This window comes from Ostrea edulis, chromosome 2 (assembly GCF_947568905.1).
Source record: "Ostrea edulis chromosome 2, xbOstEdul1.1, whole genome shotgun sequence".
Lineage (NCBI taxonomy): Eukaryota > Metazoa > Mollusca > Bivalvia > Ostreida > Ostreidae > Ostrea > Ostrea edulis.
In genome coordinates, this window is record NC_079165.1 from 48,398,741 (window position 1) to 48,422,068 (window position 23,328).

Genomic DNA, 23,328 nt, shown 5'->3' on the forward strand with positions numbered 1-23,328 from the left:
GGAATCGGGGAAAGGACAGAAGACTTTAATGACAGAGCAATTGAACAAACTGTGCATGAAATGGAAATAGAAATAAATTATTAGTCCGATCTATGTTAATTTTATCTCTTTTTATTTAAAACAACAATGTCCGGTAAATTTCACAATTGTCCGGTAAATTTTGAATATTTACCGGACAATTGTCCTACAGATTTTTTACTAGTTTCGGGAACTCTGCCGGGGGTAGAGGTTCTCACCCCAGGGCAGGACCAAACTTGGTATATAGTATTTATGTGTAAAACACTTAAATGACTTCTTTGGGGTTATTGATACATTCTTAATATATATTTAGAAAGAGCAGGTAGTGCTTTAAATTTGATGATCCCAGGGTTTTGGTATCGAGGTGGGGCCAAAATGCTCAGGTATTAAATTTGTGAAAAATAGAACTGTTTTAACTTCTTGATAACTGCTATTCCAATATCCTTTCAAATTTGGTATGAAACATCTTTGGGACGAGGAGGACATAAATTGGACTGCCACTTCCCTGGGGCTTTAGGGATGGGGCAAAAACTGCCATAAATTGACCAATTTTTGAAAGTCTTACCAAAATTGTAAATTTCATGATCCCTGGGGTAGAGATTCTGACTCTAGGGCGGGGATATATAGTGTATATGTGCAAAACATGTCAGATACTAGCTTTAATGATATTGATACTAAATTAAAACTAAATAGATATTTAGAGGGAGTAGGCTTTACCAAAATGGTAAATTTCATGATGCTAGGGGGTAAGGTTTGGTTTCGGGGTGGAGCTAAAATTACTATAGTGATTATTGTCTTTATCATTTGAAGAGCTCTAAGTTAACGGATACAGTGTAAAAACTAAATGCATATTAGGATAACAGAAAAGAATGTACAAAAAATGGTGAATTTAGCAGCCCCAGGGTTTTGACTTTAGGGTGGGTCCAAATTAGTCATATCGTTTAATGATTATACATACATGTATCTAAAGCCTCTCATCAGTATATGCACTTTTGAGGGCATTGAAGTTTTTTTTAAAAGAACACAAGATGACATCTTGTATTATACTGTTGCTGAATATTAGAATTTAGCATAGATATTTTCAGAACAGGAAATTTTTTCTAGATTTTTAGCCCTTGGGACAAGTGATACTTTTCACTTAGATTCAGATGACTGATGAGGCCTGTGGGCCTCTTGTTTATTTTCAAACCACAACCCAAGTTTTTAGTAATGTTTAAGACAAACCTGTAACATCATTCACAGTGTATATTATATATATGGATGACAGATTAATTAAACAATTTACCTGACAGTTCAAATGACTGGACTCCCAAGATCTTTACAAGTTCTTTTTACAGGCTTTTTTTTCCCCAGGTGTATGATACAAATCTGAACAAGTTTGTCCTGTTTTACATCTCATGGGGCCTCCTCCTGCTTCAGCTGATTTTCCACTGCATTGCTGAGAAGGTATCCAGGAGAGGTTATTATGAACTGGGAAGAGTAAGTAGAATTTGTTTGGTTACCTGAGTCACTCAGGTGATCTATTGCTATCAGTCTGTGTCCATCGTCAACCATTGAACATTTTTTAACATTTTCTTGATAACTGCTATACCAGTTCTTGTCAAATTTGATATGAAGCATCTTTGGGACAAGGGAGACATAAATTGTAAATTTCAGGACGCCTGCACCCTCGGGCCTTAGAAGCGGGACAAAAACTGCCAATAATTTACCAAAAATCTTCTACTCTACAACCGCATATCTATAAGAAAATCTAGATATATATACAGTCCACTCCACTTATATTGAAGTCGGTTATATTGAAATATCTGTTATATTGAAGTTAAGATAAATCCCCCAGTAGCAATATTTGTGTAATTCAGCATTGGTTATATTGAACTTTGGATATAATGAACAATTCAGGTCGGTCCCCTGGATTTCATTATATCCGGAGTAGACTGTAGTCATGTAGTGCAGGAAGACCTCTACTATAAGTGTAAATTTCATGATCCCCGGGGTTGGGGTTCTGACTACAGGGCGGGGCCAAACTTGGCATACATGTACAGTCAGGGTTTGACACTAATGCACGTCCGACCGACCAAGTCTACTAAATAATAGGTCCGGTCGGGTAAAATGTCAATTTACTAGTGCGACTGGTCGTGTTGAAAAAGTAAACAATAAACTTTAGTTTAAAAACATAAATATCTCATTCTTAACTAAAAAAATAACTTTAAAGAGTTGAACCGCGTAATGACATAATCTCTGTTTTTAGTTGTATTAAATAAGTCGCGGTCGGAAGTGATCTTTTACGACATCTACTCGATGTTAATGTGTGTAAATTATGTTTCGGATAAATAGATATAAATTGAATTAATTTTCATTAAAAAAAAATATTTTGCATTAAATATAAGAAAGTGTTTATGAAATTGATAAATTACGTCGTAAACAGCCATTTATCGGTGTTGACATGTGTGCAGGAATGTCTCCATCTATATTCAAATATGACTTTTCGTGATCTCGTCCTCAAGGAAAGATGTCCCAAGAGGAAAAAAAGGAAAAAGTTGGGAAGAAACAAAGCAGGGCTTATGAAATAGAAAAAAAACGGTTCAGGTCATCTTAATTATTCTATTTGGACTAAAGAATTTCTGTGCCATATAGAATCTAAAGAAACAGAAAATATGTTTGAAAATAATAACATCAAATTGAATGAGGAGACTAAAGACTTTTTTGAGTCAATGAAATACGTTTTAGTTCAAACTTAATGTTTGTCATTTGAATCAAGTACATAAATTCAAATATGGAGAAACTATGAATTGTTTACTAAAAAGTTGGTCAGTGCTAGTGGATGTAAGGTCAGGTCTAGTAAAAATCATTTGAAGTAGCCCGACTGCAGGTCTAGTGCTCAAAAAAGTAAATGTCAAACCCTGACAGTATACTGATTGTGTAAGAAAAAATTATCGTTACATTGTATTTAAGTTATCATCATACAAGAGCATAAGCTATATTATCATTTTCTTCTTTCACAAAAAAATGAAGGCTGAAGTACTTGTCTTTTACTCAGATTGTTTGTATTGCTTACATTAAACTATTTTGAATCATCCTACAATTATGTTCAAAATCCTGCATATAAAAGCAAGAACATTACTAATAAATCATCTTATTTTAATTTTTTAAAGAAACCATCTCCTGAAACCAGGTCTTCAATATTAAGCAGGTTGACCTACTGGTGGATAAACGGGTATGTTCTTACAAGATGTGCATGTAGTACAATATATGTGTCAGGGATCAGCATTACTGGTTGCCCAGTTGCAGTAGGTCCATGACTGGACAAATGAAAATGTTGACATAGTTGCCAGATTGAGTAAGTGACAATATTCCTTTTATAGGCTCATTTTAATATATTAATATACATATAGTATGAATATCAAATTGCTCAAAAGATGCTGGAGAGAAACACAGTTATGGTCATATTTGGCCTTTGTCAGTGTTCATTGAAAGATAGTCCTTGCATATATAGTTTAGAAATTTTATTTTGACATCACATTAGCTGGAATTCATGTTAGATCAGTGATATAAAACTGGAAAAGATAAAGTCATATCCTGAAATTGAAGCTTAAATGGCTCTGTAAAGATACAATTTTTGTTTTTATTTATTTTGAATGCTATGAAGAACAAGAACTACTGTAAAACTTATGTAATCCACATGTTCTGCATTTCGGTATTTTGTGTGTTTTGGCAAAATATTTCAGTCCCAAAGATTTTCCATATCCTTTATACTAAAAAATGTTGTGCGTTCCAGATCTTGTGTATTCTATATATCAGACAAGATACAATGTCCTGAGAACTGCTGGCATATAATTATATAATGTCAATTATCACCTTTATTCTGGCTGTCTTACAGTTTACTGGACATTTCTACATGTATTAACTATTAAGACATTTGAATAAACTAGAGTGCATGCTTTTACTTATCTCCTGTAATTTGACCTTATGACCTGGCAAGAATTTGTGCAATATCATAAATATCTAATGCGGTGTCTGTTGACAGGTATGGAAACTTCAGCAACGGTCACCGATTTAGCTAATAAAGTTTCGTTGCTTGATGCTACCCATTGGATATCAATGTCATGGAAAGAAACTTAAGTTTACACAATAAAATCGTGTTTTTCCCATGCAGGAAAATTTCCACATGCAAATTAGTCCTAAGGAGTACCTTATACCACAAAATTTACAGTCTATCTATACTAAAGTGAAGTTTCCAGAGCTTTCCTTTCTAGAACACACAGTGTTATGCCAAACATGTCATCTTTATATTGAACTGACAAACATTGTTTTAAAAATAGAACGTCTTGAATCTTGTCTAGGTCGCATGTGTCAATCAAGTACAAATGTGTTACACAACACTATGTGTAATCGAAAGTGTGGAATTGAAAGTGTTCAAAAGTAGTTTTATGATATTATTAAGACAGCCTTTTTTTAAACTACAAGACTGATACAATTAAGAAAAATACATGAGGGTATAAACAGCAATGCGCCACAATGGCATACTTTTCATGAAGTGTGGCGTATTCCTTATATTTACGTTTATTTCTGTCAGAATTACCAGCCATTGAAAAGGATGTAATATATTTATCAAGATTCATACATTCATTGCTCACAACTGCAACACATTCATGAGGAAATGGCTATCATTACAATTTTTACAAATATCAAAGGCAAAAACAATGGATATGTAAATATTAAAATATTGTTATATTAAAATACATATCAGATATAAAGAAATTGCATCAAAGGGAAATAATTCTCAAATTTTTTTTGTCTAACCTGGCAAAATTTTATGGAACCAATGACGGCCAGATTACACAAGTTTTACTGTACTGATATGGGAGGGGAATCCCCAATGTCGATGGGAAAAAAAAATTAATTTCTAATGCAACTGTTTTGTAATCTGTAGATATTAGATTTAGTGTTTTGCTAACGATATTTAATTTGAAATGTACCTCATATATAATATACATTGTAGCTCTATTTATTGACGGATCAATGTCCGATGTACACGACAACTGTGCATGCGTCATGATACAAGTCATGTATTCAAAGTGATTTGAAATTGAAAGTTACAGAAATGATAGTTTTAAAAGATTAACTGAATAAATTTTACCAACATGGCACAATGGGCTTCCTTTTAATTTGATAAGGGAGTGTGCGCCATTATTGTTTCAATAATGATATCCATTTGATACACTGACTTACCGTAAACATGGAAGTACTTTTTTTTACTTTTGAAAACGTGGAGAGGGATATCAAGAAAGCTAATTTCACCTGAGGTGTGGACTCCGTGTGAAATCATCCGTAAGGTAGTATGCGGTTGCTCCAGCAACTTATAGTTTCTCAATTCAGACTCGCACTTTGAAGACAACAGTTGAAGATTATAACAAGTAAATTCATTTTAATTTTCTAACATTTTCGCCAAAACATGTGATTTTTGATTTTTAAGTGAAGACTTAATCCAACTTTCACTGAGGATATAATTTAAAGTCTTGTTTTTTTAAAAACCCTTTTGTGATACAATCCAGAATAAAATCCACTACTACACAATGTTTATTGTTCTTTTCATCAACAAAATTTTGTCTTCATTGTCCTAGACGCCATGTTGATCTACAATGATTCAATAATGCTATGTGAGTTCCGAATGACCGTGTGGGAGCGAATGGTTTGAGGGAACAAACGCTTTATCGAGAACAAACGGTTTTAGATGAGAATGGAATGGTTTGGTCTGGGTTAACAGAATGCTTTGGTTTGGGAATGGAATGCTGAACAATTTAAATGGAACGGTTTGGTGTGGGAACGGAACGATTCTAGTTGAGAACAGAATGTTTTATTTGGTGTAGTACATGTAGTAAGTTTAGGGTCTGTATCTATGTGTGTAGGTGTAATGAACAATGCCAACATGCATCATCTTTTGAAGGTTTAATTTTTGATGGACTATAAATAACGTTTTTGTTTTTCATTAAAATCTGCGGGGTGTGTCTTAGTACTCCTTACAATAAGGCTGTACAATTCCGGTGTATTGCGGTTTGTTGACAAAAAATATTGTATTGCGATATGTTTTTTTAGTAACGATATACCTACAAAATGCTCGGGCTCAGAGTTAAGTTACAAACTCTTGATTTCTGAAATAAAATCGCATATTGTACCACTGGCACGTGCATTATCATGATGATGGCTTTTATAGTAACTGGAAATATTTACCAACAAGATCATATCGTTTTGACATATTTTCCTTCATATTTATTGGGTAGTTAATTTGATATAAAAATAAAGAACCTTATTTTGCATTAATAAAGATTTCAAAGTTTATGTATTTATTTGTTCTTTGATCATGCGTACAAAACTAAGTTCCGATTTATAAAGCTTTACTATTGCTAACTAAACAGAGCACAATGTTATGTTGCTTTATACAAAGCAAAAATTCTAACAAATGAGTAAAACGATGTTTTAGGGTAACTTTACACAAAGAACAAACTATAGGTTTACAATATGAATGCCTAATGAATGATGTGAACCATAGATGCTAAACTAAACTTGCATGAATGTAATGCAATTTTTAACTTCTTTCATCAGGTGTTGATCTGTAATGTTTTGACATTTCAATGAAATGTTCATCTTCGCAAACCACGCCTATTGTCTCTGTTCACACTACATCATAGGGTAGGGAGGTACTTCCGGACTCAGTCAGTGGGCGTGGCTAGCGACAATGTGAAATGAAATTTAAGGTACATGGCAGGTATATTTTTGGACTCGCTACTTAGTAGCATCGTCAAAAACAGTTATACATGCACAAACATGTGGATTCAATTTTGATTGGCTAATATTTAGGTATCCTGTAAATGTCTTATGAATGAGAAAAATGGAATGATATTGTCATCATAGATAAATACTATAAAAGTTGATTGGTGTGCTGAAGCACAGTGACACCACTTTATAAAAGGGGGAGGGGGCATCCATAACGGTCCCCATTACAAAAAGAACTAGTTTTCATTTTCTTTCAAAATGGGTTCTGCCAAATGATAGACAAATGGATTATGAAATTAATTCATATTTCTGTGTGTTCATGAATGATATGATGCAGATCTGTTCGACATTATTTTCTCTTGAAGATTTTCAAGTTAACTTCTTCACTGTTGTGTCTTTCAACATGTACTGTAATCATAATCTAAGAAATTTTTGATAAAAATATACACTGATGGTAGAGGTGTTCTTTGTTTCTGTACATAGCTTGGTGATAACAGCATACAAGAAAGATTTAACAGAAGATGACTTATTTGACCTCAATCCACGTGATGCTAGTGACAAAGTTATTCCACAGTTTTCAGCGCAATGGGAAAAGGAAGTGGCTAAGCACAAAAAATTTGAGTAAGTGATTAGATTGCTATGAACAGCTGAGAACAAATTTTTGTTTGTGAAACCAATACAAAATCTTGTATTGATGATCTTTTTTTTTTTTTTTTTTTAAATTCATAACAATCGAGAGGAATTTTGAAACTTTGAAAGTATAGAAATAAAACATACTGCTGGATATGCATTATATAAATATCCTTCATCTTGTGCAGAATTTCAAATTTCTGTATTAAAGCATAATTTGAATTATTTGGTATAGAAAAGTTCCCAGAACATCCAGTCAAAGGTAATTATATGACTGTCCATATAGACATGTCAATTATTACATACACTTCTATATGCTTTTCTAATATAATTTTGGGATTTTGTGACCAATATTTATTTTCAGTTTTAGCTCACCTGAGCCAAAGGCTCAAGTGAGCTTTTCTGATCAAAATTTATCCATTGTCTGTCGTTGGCAACGTCGTAAACTTTTCACATTTTCGACTTCTTCTCAAGAACCGCTGGGCCAATTTCAACCAAACTTGCCACAAAGCATCCTTGGGTGAAGGGCTTTCAAGTTTGTTCAAATTAAGGGCCATGTACTTTTCAAAGGGGAGATAATCACAAAAATGCAAAAATAGGGTGGGGTCATTTAAAAATCTTCTTCTCAAGAACCAATGAGCCAGAAAAGCTGATATTTACATGAAAGCTTCCTGACATAGTGCAGGTTCAAGTTCGTACAAATCATGGCCCACAGGGTTTGGATGGGGCCATAATAGGGGATCAAAGTTTTACATACTAGTATATAGGATAAATCTTTAAAAATCTTCTTCTCAAGAACCACTGAGCCAGAAAAGCTGATATTTACATGAAAGCTTCCTGACATAATGCAGATTCAAGTTTGTTCAAATCATGGCCCCCGGGGGTTGGATGGGGCCACAATAGGGGATCAAAGTTTTACATACTAATATATATGAAAAATCTTTAAAAATGTTCTTCTCAAGAACCACACCGCCGCGGTGGCCAGGGGATTAGAGCGTTCGCCCCGCACGCGGAAGGCCAAGGTTCAAATCCCGGATGCGACAGACCTAAGTCGTTAAAACAGGTAGTGATAGTTCCATCGCCAAACGCTCGGCATCAGGTGTGAATGTCACGGGTCCTCGGAGATGACCTTAAAACGGATGTCCCGTGTCACAGTAGGTGTGGCACGCTAAAGAACCCTCACTGCTCAGTGGCCGTAAGCGCCGAGCATAGGCTTAAAATTTGAAGCCCTTCACCGGTCTTGGTGATGTCTCCATATGAGTGAAAAATTCTCGAGTGAGACGTTAAGCAAGAAACAATCACTCAATCTCAAGAACCACTGAGCCAGAAAAGCTGATATTTACATAAAAGCTTTCTGACATAATGGAGATTCAAGTTTGTTCAAATCATGGCCTCCGGGGGTTGGATGGGGCCACAATAGGGGATCAAAGTTTTACATGCAAATATATAGGAAAAATCTTTAAAAATCTTCTTCTCAAGAACCACTGTGCCAGAAAAGCTGAAATTTACATGAAAGCTTCCTGACATAGTGCAGATTCAAGTTTGTTCAAATCATGGCCCCCGGATATTGGATGGGGCCACAATAGGGGATCAAAGTTTTACATACAAATATATATGAAAAATCTTTAAAAATCTTCTTCTTAAGAACCACTGAGCCAGAAAAGCTGATATTTACATAAAAGCTTTCTGACATATTTCATATTTCAGTTTGTTAAAATCATGGCCCCCAGGGGTAGGATGGGGTCACAAGGGGGGATCAAAGTTTTGCATACAAATATATAGGGAAAATCTTTAAATATGAGCCAAGGTGACTCAGGTGAGCGATGTGGCCCTTGGGCCTCTTGCTATATTTTATGATCTTTTTGTCTTAGAAAACTATGACATAATGCATCTTCTTTTTTGAATCTCTGTATGTATATCAGTGATGGGTTGATGCATAAGGAATATTAATACATCATCATAAAGGCTGACTTCCTTTTTGAAACTTGAATAAAAATATAGATATAAGCTTGTATATTCCTTTCAAATCCAATTTGCCTAACTGGGTAGTTCAATAGGTTTATATGTCAACTGCTAATCTGTAGTTTGTGTGTTTGAGTCTAGCAGGGGTTTTCAGATTACCTTCTTCTAAAACTGCATTTTTAAAACTAAATAAGGTAAATTTGAAACTTTTCGATTTCAAAATATTGTACTTGACTTTCCATCCATATCAGATTTCTCTGGTGTGTTATTCCTCCTTACGAAAAAAGATTATCTGCTTATTAAGTCTCCCAAATGAATTTTGGAGACTTATTGTTTTTGCTCGGTTCTTATTATTATGTCCCCGAACAGAAAGTATCAGGGTCATATTCTTTTTGCTCCGTTTCTCATTTTCTTCTTCTTATTCCTCTTCTTTAGTGAGAAAATTGTCTGTGCGATTACATGAAAGTGCTTCAACAGATCCAATTCAAACTTTGTGGGCTGATAGGGGTTTATAAGGGAAGAGTTTTATTCAATTTTCAAAAATGGCTGTCAACAAACATAAAAAAATCAAGGCTGTTGGATTTCAACCCAATTCAATTTCTAGGGTAATTTGATGACCCTGAATCCATTTCCAGCATAATTTTTTTTTGGTGGTGATTATATACAAAAATATTTCAAAGTGTTAAAATCTCTATGACATTTGGGTTCTGGTGTCAAATGAGGGTCCACAGTTCATTTCTAGCCTCAGTATTTCTTTCCATTCAATTTTTAAATGATTCGAAATGGCTGGTATATCAAAATGGTTGCCAAAAAATAAAGTTTGTCGAATTTCAACCAAATTTAGTTTCTAGGTTTAACTGAGGATCCAGAGTCCATTTCTGGCATCAACATTTTGACCTGGGTCCATTTCTGACATGGGGGAATTTGTGTTGGCATTCCAACACAGTTATAGCTTGTTCTTATTATTCTTCCACTTCTTGTTCTGCTTTCTCGCGACTAAAACTGTCCACAGCCATTCTCCGTAACCCATTGATGGAAATATTACAAATTCAAGGTTATGTTGGGCCAATGTATTTAGTGTGCAGAAAAGTTTTTGTTTTCATCGTATTTAGTTGTGCAGAAAAGTTTTTGTTTTCATCATATTAAGTTGTGCAGAAAAGTTTTTGTTTTCAGATTGATGGGGATTAGGGTACAATGTGGGGGAATCAAATGGGGTGGGGGTCTACAATAGAACACTGGGGAAAAATTAATTTCAAAATTCAACAGATATAATAACTTGACAAAAATGATAGAGTCCAGGGGTCTTCGAAAATAAGAAGAGAATGACAGGGCCTACAAACTAGTATCAAGTCAAGGGACTCCAGTGACCTTGACCTCTGACCATGAACATAAAAACTGATAGAACTTTAAAACTGAGACTGATGGCAACATGGGATCTTCAGAAATTATAAGATGATGGTAGGACCTACAAACTAGTGTGAAGGTCAAGTGACTCAAGTGACCTTGGAACATAAAATTGGTATAACTTCAGACCAAGGTCTGATAGACATGTGTTGATTGGTTGATTATTGTTTCACATACCGCTCGAGAATTTTTCAGTCATATGGAGACGTCACCATTGTTGGTCTGCAAAATTTAGGCCTATGCTCGGTGCTTATTGCCTTGTAACAGAGAGGGATCTTTATCGTGACACAGGGCCTTGGTGTTTGCAATCTCATCCACTCATGGGACTTTAGAAATGATAAAAGGATAATGGGATCTACAAAACAGTATCAAGGACAAGTTACTCCAGTGACTTTGACCTCTGATCTTGAACATAAAACTGGTAAAACTTTACAACCAGAATTAATAAGAGGATACAAACCAGTGTCAAGGTGTAAACACTCCTGTGACCTTGACCTTGATCATAAAAACTGGTATTACTTTAGAAATAGGACTGATAAAGACATGACATTTTCAGAAATGATAAAAGTATGTTTTGACATACAAACTAGGGACATACAAACTAGTATCTCCAGTAACCTTTAGAACTGGGACCAATACAGGCATGAAATCTTCAGAAATGATAAAAATGAAGTTATGACCTACAAACTAGTATCAAGATCAAATGAATTGAGTGACCTTGACCTCTTGCCTTGAACATAAAAACTTGATAAACTTCAGAACTAAGTCTGATAGGGATCTGGGATCTTCAGAAATGATGAGAGGATGATGGGACCTCGTAACCTACAAATTAGTGTATTAAAAGGTCAAGTGACACCAGTGAGCTTGACCTTTGACCTTGATCATAAAAACTTTATAACTGTGAAACCGGGACTGATGGAGACATAGGATCTTCAGAAACTAGGATCGAGATCAAGGGACGCCAGTTTCACTGAAAGAAACAAAAATATTTTTTTTAAATTTTCAAAATCAAGGTCTTTGTGATCTAATTTTTTAAAGATAAAATCAAAATTGGCATGGGATTTGTGGAAGGGAGTTATTGACGTGGGGGGAAATAGTAGCTCTCAGAAACCCCCACTATTTGACAGCCAGTACTTCGTTTGGGAGACTTTTTCATCGGCAGATTATAATCATACATGTATCTTGTTATCTCTGACTTTATTATCAATAATTTTGAAGTACTGTATTCTACAGCTTCTGAATTATCTAAATACAAAGATCAGGATTATGGTCTTTTTAGTGTAGTTTTAATTTCACAGATTTATCTCTAAGTGAAAATAGAACTAATTAAAGTAAATACGAGTCTTGTATAATATATGCTGCAGTATTTTCACACAAGACTCATTAAACCTCCGGGGTTTGATAGCTATGATACAGGTAGACAAATATCTATTCATGTTGGGATTAAAGTAAAAGAAAATTGGGTTTTTATCAATTGAAGTACAGCACAAACCATAACATTTGAAATGATTATGATAGTTTTAAGCTATCTCTTCCAACTACAAAACTGATTTTATTTCAAACCAATTATGAATCACCTGTTTGCATGCAAAGGTAACTTCATTATTAGCTTGTTGAATGACTGTAGCTTTGTAGTGGGTCAGAATGAGCACTCCAATGTTGTTTAGACTCGTTCTACTGTGAGACTTAGTTATTCCTTATTACAAATTACAGGTATAGCATCCTAATAAATAAAACACATTACAGGTATAGCATCCTAATAGATAAAACACATTACAGGTATAGCATCCTAATAGATAGAACACATTACAGGTATAGATAGAACACATTACAGGTATAGATAGAACACATTACAGGTATAGATAGAACACATTACAGGTATAGATAAAACACATTACAGGTATAGATAGAACACATTACAGGTATAGATAAAACACATTACAGGTATAGATAGAACACATTACAGGTATAGATAAAACACATTACAGGTATAGATAAAACACATTACAGGTATAGATAAAACACATTACAGGTATAGATAGAACACATTACAGGTATAGATAAAACACATTACAGGTATAGATAAAACACATTTCAGCTACAGCATTCTAATAAATAAAATTTTTTACAGCTGTAGCATCCTATCACCTTTGACAAATAACAAATGCACGTTAAAGATCGTGTTGAGTTTGTTATGAGTTTTGAATTAATTGCTTTATCTTTCTTTGTTAGAATTGTATTGCCAATGATTTTTACATGTAATATAGTGGAAGATTTTGATTATGCCTTGTTTGCTTTTTTATAGGCAAGATGTGTCCTTTAGGGCGGGAAGGACACAGCATCATCTGCAAGCCTCTGAGAAAACTCCTCTAATGGGAACTTCCAGTCGTACTTACTCCACAACTGTGGAAATAAAGGACCCCCAAAAGAAGAAGGAAGATGGTGCATCTCTATTTAAAGTACTGGTTCGAACATATGGCAAAGACTTCCTTAAAGCATGGGGATGTAAATTCATATATGACTTGTTGCAAATGGCCAGTCCTTCTCTTCTAAGGTATTTAAAAAAAATTCGTAGAGTGCATCCATAAGTCTGAAAGCTTTTACTTCTTCTCCAGAACCACTAAGCCTATTTCAACCAAACTTGCCATCAAGGATCATTAATCAAAAGGATTATCAAAAGTATTCAAATGAAGGATCAAACTCTTTTCAAAGGGGAGATAATTAAGAAATAATGAAATTATGGTGTCATCTTTTGAAAATCTGCCCAAGAACCACTGGACCAGAAAAGACAAAACTTATGTGAAAGCCTCCTTAAAATTTAAAACATTTTTGTTACGCAATCCTTTGTCTTTTTAGGCTTTTATATAGAAGAAAATCCACTTGTAGTGAAAAGGTTACCTGTAGGTGTCCAATAAGTTGACAATTGCTGTCCATTATTTTTAAGAATGGACAGTATCTGTCCATTCTTAAAAATAATGGACAGTAAGGCCACATCAAATCGATTCTCTGGTTCTCAGACGCCCCCCCCCCCCCCCAAAAAAAAATCGGCTGCTGACACGAGTTTATTGCCGCCCCGGAAAAAAAAATCTCTGCCGCCCGTATTTGATCTGTCAAAATAAAATTCGTGTTTTGGTGCCAAAATTGTAAAGCGCCTTGCTGAATAAGACGTGCTGCTTAGTTGATGTAAACAATATGGCGACAGAAACAGTTATTGTCAGCATTGAGATTATTTTTAACTGAAAACAGATTGTTCCATGGAGAATTATACCGGTAGACTCGTTCTTGACAGTTGATACGCTTTGCAAGAAACTTCTGGGCGGTGAATTTTAAGAAATTGAAACCGTGAAGGAACAAATTGATGAAAGCAAGGTCGAGTTGAAGTACGACGTTTTCGTAGGTCGAAACAAAATGGCTGACAGCGAAAAGGTTTTTTCAACAGTGAAAATTTCCGAAATGGTTGAACTTTTTGGGAGATATTTAAAAGTGAAAGTGTCTGAAAAAAAAGACTGATTTGCCCTCGTCAGATAAACAGAATGAAAAGAAGGTATACGGTGTTGAATACCATTTGTAAAACTTTCTTCACAACACAAAAAAAAAACCACGGACAAAAAATCCCTACCCATTTGTGACATGGAGATAAACTGAAAAACTAAACCCCCTCCTACCTAACTACCCATTTTTTGAAAAACAATTGTCTGAGAACCAGAGAATCGATTTGATGTGGCCTTAGTATGCAAGCATCCTCAGATATTTCAGATTCATTTTTATTCAAAGCGTGGCATGAGATGAGAAGGGGGGGGGGGGGGGGGTAGGATTGGGCCTCAATTAATAGTTGATCAAAGTTGTACGTAAGAATAAATCTGTAAAAAAGGTCTTATTCTCAAGAACAGCAGGACCTGGATTAGTCATACCAATAGCAATGCATCGCTGGGTAGTTCAGATTCAAGTTTCTTCAAATCAATAGCCTGGGGGTAGATTTAGGCCACAATATGGTTTCAAAGTTCTACATGTATGGGGGAAATTTGCAATTCTTTTTTTAAAATATGGATCATTGATTTATAATGATTTTTTTTTATTCACAAACAGTGACCATGAAGTTAGGGTGGTACTAGAATTCGGGATAAATATTTACGTGATTTGTATATAAAGAGAAATATGGGGCATCCCTATGTTGTATGGATTCAAGCTGGGTTAAGTCATGACCCTGTTTGGTTTAGTTGGGTTCATGATATTGGTTAAAGAAGTTTCATGGGAATAAAGAGGGCAAAATATCTTTTAAATCTTCTGATGAAGAACTGCAGGACCAAGTTGACTGAGGTAAGCACTGTGGACCATGGGCCTCTTATTGTCTATATAACTATGCAAATTTTCTTTTGATCTTTCAAAGATTCTGATAATTGAATTCTGGCCAGAAGATTTCTTTAGAAAGAAACAAAAGAATATGTGAATTATGTAACCTTAATTGTGTAGAAGATGAATTTCATTTCCTTACTGATTGTCCATTCTATGTTGAAGAGAGAAATATGTTTTTTAATGGTATATACAAGCTCAACAAAATTTTTATCTATCTAACAAATAAGGAAAAATTTACTTGGTTGATGATTAATGAAGACAAATCAGTAATTGTCAAATTGAGTGAATATTTAGTGCAAACTTTCAGAAAAAGAAGTGATGCTTTAAAACTGCAAAAATCATTATAGTTTATTATTCATATGTTGGTATAATACTGATACTGTCCATTTACTTGTTTATATACATGATTAGCAATTCATATATGTATGTACTTGTTTCCCCAACATGCTGCATCCACATGCAGTTTGCAGTCTATGTAACCTGTAGTTAATGTTGTAAACTTTCTTTCTTTTTTGAATTTCCTTCTTTATAAACTGTCTTACTGTTATGCCCTCTGGGCCCAAAATTGGAATAAACTTATCTTATCTTATCTATACCATCAATTTGGTGTTTAGATACCTGGCACTTCACCTATGATATCCTACCTGTGTTTATATACCTGGCACTTCACCTATGATATCCTACCTGTGTTTATATACCTGGCACTTCACCTATGATATCCTACCTGTGTTTATATACCTGGCACTTCACCTATGATATCCTACCTGTGTTTATATACCTGGCACTTCACCTATGATATCCTACCTGTGTTTATATACCTGGCACTTCACCTATGATATCCTACCTGTGTTTATATACCTGGCACTTCACCTATGATATCCTACCTGGGCACTGTATATGTTGAATGGGCAACATAGATGATAAATTTTAGCACTAAATACTTAGGTATGAAATGTGGACGTTATAATTTTGAGACATGAAAGTAAGATGAGAATTGAATGTGATCAACAGAACTGTCAAATGATTGAAATATGATTTGAACCTGATTCTGTCACAATGTTATTATTGCAAACTCAACAACTTGTTACACAAAAACTGAGAAGCGGCACCAAGCAGTCTTTTATTATAACATTTGAAGTATATCAGCTGGATTGCTGATTTCCAGATTTAGCCAACTCCTATAAACTGGAACTTTTGATCTCTTTTAAGTTTTTCAGTGCTGCAGTGGACTTCAAAATTATCGAGAATTGCCTGTATAAAGAAGAATTTGTATGGGGATAATCTCTGTTTCTTTAAACAAAACTCCAATCCCTCTGTCTTCCAATTTTATTTTCCAACAATATATCCAGATGGAAAGAGTTATTCTTCAGCAGTTCTAACAATTAGTAAATTATTTCTATTTCACCCTGGGGATGTTTGTATGTTCTTCTTTTGAAGACATAATTCCATTGGATATGATGCCAAGGTTTAAAATCTACCTCAGGAAATTGGAACAAAATTTTGTTCTTATGTCAAGGGGTTTATTGGGAATTCAACACTAGCAGATGATGAAAGAATTACACAAGTCTTTGATAATCCAATGATTTCACCATTATGTATTTCAGCGTCTTAATTGGATATGTGGAAAGCAAGAACACCAAAGGTTCCATTGAATATGAGTGGAAAGGTTATGTCTATGCTACCGGATTCTTTGTCATAGCACTTTTACAATCCACATTTTTCCACCAAAATTTCCATATTGGAATGACACTGGGGATGAGAATGCGTTCAGCCCTTATTGCAGCAGTCTATAAAAAGGTGAATATTCTACTTCTAGTTTTACTCCTGAAATTACTCTTTTTGTCTCTACCAATGCATGGCTATCTTCGTTATGCCTCATTCACATGAAGAATTTAATTCGCTTTAAACGTAAGTTAATTCGAATTAAATCTGAACCGCGTTCACACGGAGAATTTACTGCGCAATAGTGTACTTCGAATTAAAATTTATGTCGCTATTTAATGCAAATTAAATTTATTTTGCATCAGCTCCGTGTGAACGCAAAGCGAAGCTAATGTGCATTAAATGTAGACGCATGCGTAATGGCAAATTTGGGTCACCTGCATCATACCGGTGGTCAGCTATATATGATAATGCTAGTTTTGTGGGAAAAACTAATCAAAATGACACTAATCACTAAAAACATATACAAACAGCATGTCATTAGGTAATGTCAGATGCAAATTTGTGCTAGCTCTGCATACGCATACTGAGTAATACATGTATATGAAAGAAATTGCTTTTAAATACGACAAAAATGTTTTAAAATAGTGAAAATATGATTTTCCTTTTTACAAATATGCCCCTCATTGTTAAAATTTTTATACCATATGACGTCATAGTAGACTTATAATACATATTAGTAATTAAAATTACGTCACAACAGTAGTCAGCGGAATGGTGAAAGAGACGTTCAGAGGTTTTTTTATTGTCTAGAGTGAATTCTGGTCGTCCGAGGAAATAACAAGTAATTTCTTGGGAACCTATACAAAGAAACACGACAAAACTCTTTGTCTGTAGATCAGTTACAAGTACATTGTACTGAAACATGTAGTACTTTGTATGTTGTGTTTTGAACAATGAATTCTGTGTATCTACATAAAATTCAGTAAGATATCTATAAAAATAATTTTCAATTATATAGTCTATTCTTTTAATTCATTTCGTGCACCCTTTAATTTAGAGATGCATACGAATTTAATGCGCATTAGTTTACTTCGCATTAAATATTACCACCGTGTGAATGCTATTTAATTTGAATTAATTTAATGCGCATTATTTTACTTCGCATCAAATTTAATGTGAAATAAAATTTAAAGCGCATTCGTGTGAACGAGGCATTAAAAGATAGTATTATTTCAATGCAGTGGATTAATGCAAGCATACATGTGTGCACTTCATATTAATCAGGCTCTTGATAATGCTTATTATAGCACACGTTGATAGAGGACAAAGTTGACACACTTTTTATTATTTTACTAATTCCAGTCATTAACCATGAACAATGAAGCCAGGAAGACCTCCACTGTTGGAGAGATTGTGAACTTGATGTCGGTGGATTGTCAGCGAATGCAGGACCTTAGTGGATATCTCTGGATGATCTGGTCTGCTCCAGTGCAGATCACGCTGGCTATGTATTTGTTATGGATGCAGCTGGGTCCATCTGTACTTACAGGTAAACAGAATAATGAACAAGTGAAAATAACAAATAGTGATCAATCTCAAATCCTATAAAGAATTCATAATTAAGAGAAGGACAAACACATATCAGAGTTGGGATCAGATGCTTAGGAGGAGTAAGCATCCCCAATTGACCAGTCACACCCTCTGTGAGCCCTATATCTTGATCAGGTAAACGGAGTAATCCTTAGTCAAAATCAGTATGCAAAAAATGGCCTAACAATTGGTATGAAACATGTCAGACAGCATTTGACCCAATGATAGTTTGTATTTGCAAATTGAATCATTATAATGACTTTAGAATTTGGGAAATGCCAACTTTAATCAAGATTGTTGAAACAAAGCCCTGTAACATAAATTCATTTGTCAGTAGCGTGTCTCAATTTTAAAAAATTGATCATATGCAGAACATGCTTTTGCATATTGGATCAGTTGAGAGACAAAAACAATATGTGCAGGTGATCAACAAACTTTTTTTTTGCCTCATTGAAACTTTTTTATTGCCTCATTGAAAAACACAAAAAGTTATCTATAATGTACATCTGTGATGTTAAGTAAGTATGATATTTATACTGATAGCTTAAAGGTGCCGGCATGGACATGATTGAGCTGAAAATTTTATTTTTCCATTTTTAGGTCACCTGAGTGACCCGAGTTTACTTTATTTAGTTTGTTCAAATCATGGCCCCCAGGAGTAGGTTGGGGCCACAATAGGAATCTAAGTTTTACATGCAAATATATAGGGAAAGTCTTTATCGCAATTCACCTTTGAATTAGAACACTTTACCCGATATAGTATTGCATTGTGTGACGACACAATTGAATGAGACGATTGAACAGTTTGAATGACATGTTTGATGTAGTACAACAAGAGTTTTCATTGGCCGATTACAGCCCGCCCACTTTCTCGAGCTGATTCAGGTGACCGGTGATCATATAAGATGGACGGACTAGAAAATTACTACATGGAGAACTGTAGCTCTCTGAAAAAATATTGTGACGGAACAGAGCTACAGATCCAGTTCTTGTAAAAACCTTCAATTTACGAGGCACTAAAAGCTGCGCACAGTTGAAGCCTGATATCGCGTTATTGGTGTATTCTTGTGTTGCTGTCTCATAAATTCAATATAAAAAAATCTTAACATATTTTCTTACTATACTTGTGTCCAAACATACCTTCAAATATTCATTAAAGCCACACACGACCCGACAACTCCCAGCTTCAAATGATTTCGTTTGTTGACGTAGCCATGTTAGGTAGCCGGTCAATTCGAACTCTGTTGCTATTGGTATCTATTCACAAAATTGGTTGTAAGTTATGTATTCACTCTTTATTAATTATCAACACGAATAATTAATAGAAATTAAAAGATACAGTTTTTGTAAAGGTAAAATAAGCTCTTGATTAACGAAAATGCTACATAAGCTCATCATGTTCCTTAACACTCGTGTGGCAGAGATGGAGACCGGCCCAGACTAATGAAAGTCGCATTGCCGTGAGTTTAGCTATTTGAATAATTATCATTTAATGGAACTGGGATAATATATTATTTAAAATATTTAGCTAAACTATTTGTGGGGGTATTAGTTCACATCTAGACGCTATTGTGCCAGTATGGATATGAACCGGGATTCGAATTGACTGGCTACCTAACCTGGCTACGTCAACGAACAAAATCATCAAAAGCTGTGAGTTTTTGGGTCGTATTAGGGCTTTAATAAATATTTGAAGGTATGTTTGGACACAAGTATAGTAGGAAAATATGTTAGGAATTTTTTGATATTAAATTTATGAGACAACAACACAAGAATACAACTTTTTCTCTTTCTTCATTTGAAGTTTGTTTCCATCTGGCCGTCATGTTTCAAATGCCGACTACTCCCGTATAAGGGAATTTGGGTGGACTTATACATATGGACCAATGAGAGTTTCTGTTGCATTTCGCAATTGTATTACAAACAGATTCAATTGTGTCGTCACACAATGCAATACTATATCGGCCAAAGCATTCTAATTCAAAGGTGAATTGCGATAAATAATTGGGCCAAGTGACTCAGGTGAGCAAAGTGGTTCATGAGCCTCTTGTTGATATATAAGTTCCTTATTGCAACAGTTTTTGAACATTTATTTATCATATATCACACAGATAAGTAATAGGCAAATAATTTTCGTACAAAGGTCACTCAAGCACATTTTGCAAAGTCAAGGTCACTCAGATCATATGACTTAGGGCTATTCCAGCAAAAAAAATATGGGGGGGAGGGAAGGCACTTTATTTTTAAGACAGCCACCCATACAATTAAATTTTCCTCTGCTACCACCACCCATACAATTAGATTCTCCCCTGCCACCACCACCCATACAATTCAATACTTTCATTTAACGTAACAAATGGATCAACCATATGATATTTTAGAACTTAATTCTAGTTTATATTTTTAAAAATGCAAAAAATATAAACAATAAAATGTCTTTCTTTGTTGTTTCATCGGGAGATGAAGGTAGCAATCATTGCAGAAAAAATTACATATTTTGGTTTCCAATGCAATTTTGGTAGGGAGAAAAAAAAGGATGATCTCAGCATATAAAATGAAAGAAAAAATGCAATTAATTTTGTATACTCTGGAAACATGCGAGTTGTAGAAACCTAAGCTCTGTTTGCTTATTATAAATGAACAGTTTCACTAATGATGTGGGATATTGTCATATCATTTCTGGACTAGATGTGCATGTCCTTTTTACTCATGTCATGATCTGGGTGCTTGTTAATTGCACAGTTGAAATAACAAGAAGTTGGTTTTTTTAAATGATATATAACTAAATAAAATATGAATATATTATACCACTTTTAATTTAAATTCACATATATTGTTACTCTCTTTATTGCTTTTAAAAGACAAGTGTCTTATTACATCAGTTACAATATGTATACATAAAATGGCATTGTATAGTGGTGTACAAATTCAAGCAAGCAACGGAGAAGAACTTTTCAAAGAGTTAGGTTTTCTCGCAACTTAAGTGCTAGACATAGATATTTCCCTAAATTACAAAGTGTATGCATATAGATTGTGACTTTTTTCCTTTGACTTTCCCCCCTACAATCTCTCGTAGGCCTACGGGAAACCCGCGAATATTCCATTTAAAATTTCAGTCCCAAGCATAATATTTACCCGATTTATATCGCAATCAGGCAAATTTTCCACTCTGTTAAATGTAATGGTATACCAGGTGGGAGATTTCATATCCGAATTACCCCGCACATCTCAAAGTCTGTCGAAATTCACACCTTCGGAAACAACGGTGATTCCCTGATCCTTGATTTTGTTAATTAAACAACAACTTGGGTTTTGGTAATTAACCTCACACAACGCTGCATGTTAATTACACGTTAACAAATTGATAGCTTGGGTATAATAATTGATTCAGAGTGCCGATTAAACAAGATCACCGCCGAACTGTTACCTGCACATTTTAAGGTAGTACTCTACATCATCATAATGGCTGACTTCCTTTAAAAACATGGATGAAAAAATTGATATCAGCAATATTTGACTTTTCCTTTTCCATTTAAATACCTAGCCGAGTAGCTCAGTAGGTTTGAATACCGACTGCTGAACTGTAGGTCGCAGGTTCGAGTCCAGCAGGGGTTTTAAATTTTTTTCAGATTACCTTCTACTAAAACTGTATTTTTTGACAAAATAAAGTAAACTTGAAAATTTTCAACTTCAAAATATTGTTGTACATATCCTCCACTTTTCATCTACATCAAATTTCTCTGGTGTAGCACACCTCCTTAAAACGAAAGTGTTAGGGGCGATAATTCCCAGAATAGTCATGCTCGACTGAAATCGAAAGTAGGAATCGCGTTGTAATCGAAAAAATGTACAGTCGTTTCATAAAGGTGAAATTACACGAAAAGGTTGTAAAACTCATGATCGTTGGTTGCATTAGACAGGTGGTAGTTTAGGACAGGTACAATACGTTGGGTAACACCTTGGAGGGGAAAGTTTTACGGTAACATTGAGTTATCTGCCCATTTATCAATCTTTTTTCCGTACTTAAGTTAATGTAGAATGGCTCCGCTTTTCTTCTTCTTTTGTAATAATAGAAACGTAGCGTGATACGTTTTCATTTTTATCAAAATTCACAGGCACCCATGTTTTTTATTTAACCTGGAAGACAACCACCCATACAAATATATTTTCCCAAATCACCCCCACCCATCCAAAAAAATATCTGCTGCCGTCCCTCCCCCCCATACGTTTTTTGCTGGAATAGCCCTTATGAAAAAAGTAATTTTAATGATATTTCAACAGTTATTCATCATTGTGCAAACTTGTGGACAAAGATCACTCTAGGTCATTTTGTCAAGGTCAAGAACATATGCCTTACATATAAAAAAAACCCAAAACCCTCATTTTAACAATATTTCAACAGTTATTGATCATTGGGCGAATGCCTTTGGACAAAGGCCACTCAAGGTCATTTTTGAAAGGTCAAGGTCACTCTTAACTTATGCCTTATATGTGAAGAACCTCATTTCAACAATATTTCAGCAGTTAAAGAATTATATAGAGTTTATTTATAGATTATACTTGATTGATCTCTGTAATATAATATTTACATCAAGGGACGGCATGGATTTCAAACACAATTTGGACAAAATTGAAACTTGAGTCACATAGATTATCGCACTTTGGTTACACTAGGAACAAACATTTACCATTGTGTATTGAACGGTGTTATCTTAAAAATAGAAATGGAGCTAAATGAAGACTTGTCAATTAAAAAGATGTTTTTTTAAAATAATATGTACAAATATTGAATACAAGCTCATGAGTGAAATATCTTAGTCGATGGCTCTTCTCAGAGAATTATTTAGGAATTTGATATTGACCCTCCTATATTTTTTATCAGATTGTCTGTAACTTAATACTAGTGATGGGCAATCGGTTTAAAATCTTAATCGA

General features: G+C 34.6%; 1 protein-coding gene across 2 annotated transcripts in view; it reads left to right on the forward strand.

The window, feature by feature from the left end:
• The window catches only part of LOC130051761 (multidrug resistance-associated protein 1-like), a 90,917-nt gene that overhangs the window by 13,452 nt on the left and 54,137 nt on the right, over positions 1–23,328 (forward strand). The window contains exons 6-12 of one of the 2 annotated variants that reach the window (XM_056154356.1): positions 1,372–1,497; positions 3,171–3,232; positions 7,273–7,410; positions 7,655–7,681; positions 13,091–13,339; positions 16,743–16,935; positions 18,166–18,352. In XM_056154356.1, the coding sequence (XP_056010331.1) occupies positions 1,372–1,497; positions 3,171–3,232; positions 7,273–7,410; positions 7,655–7,681; positions 13,091–13,339; positions 16,743–16,935; positions 18,166–18,352 (982 nt within the window). The remainder of the gene's footprint in view (positions 1–1,371; positions 1,498–3,170; positions 3,233–7,272; positions 7,411–7,654; positions 7,682–13,090; positions 13,340–16,742; positions 16,936–18,165; positions 18,353–23,328) is intronic. The other variant, XM_056154357.1, reaches the window with a different exon arrangement.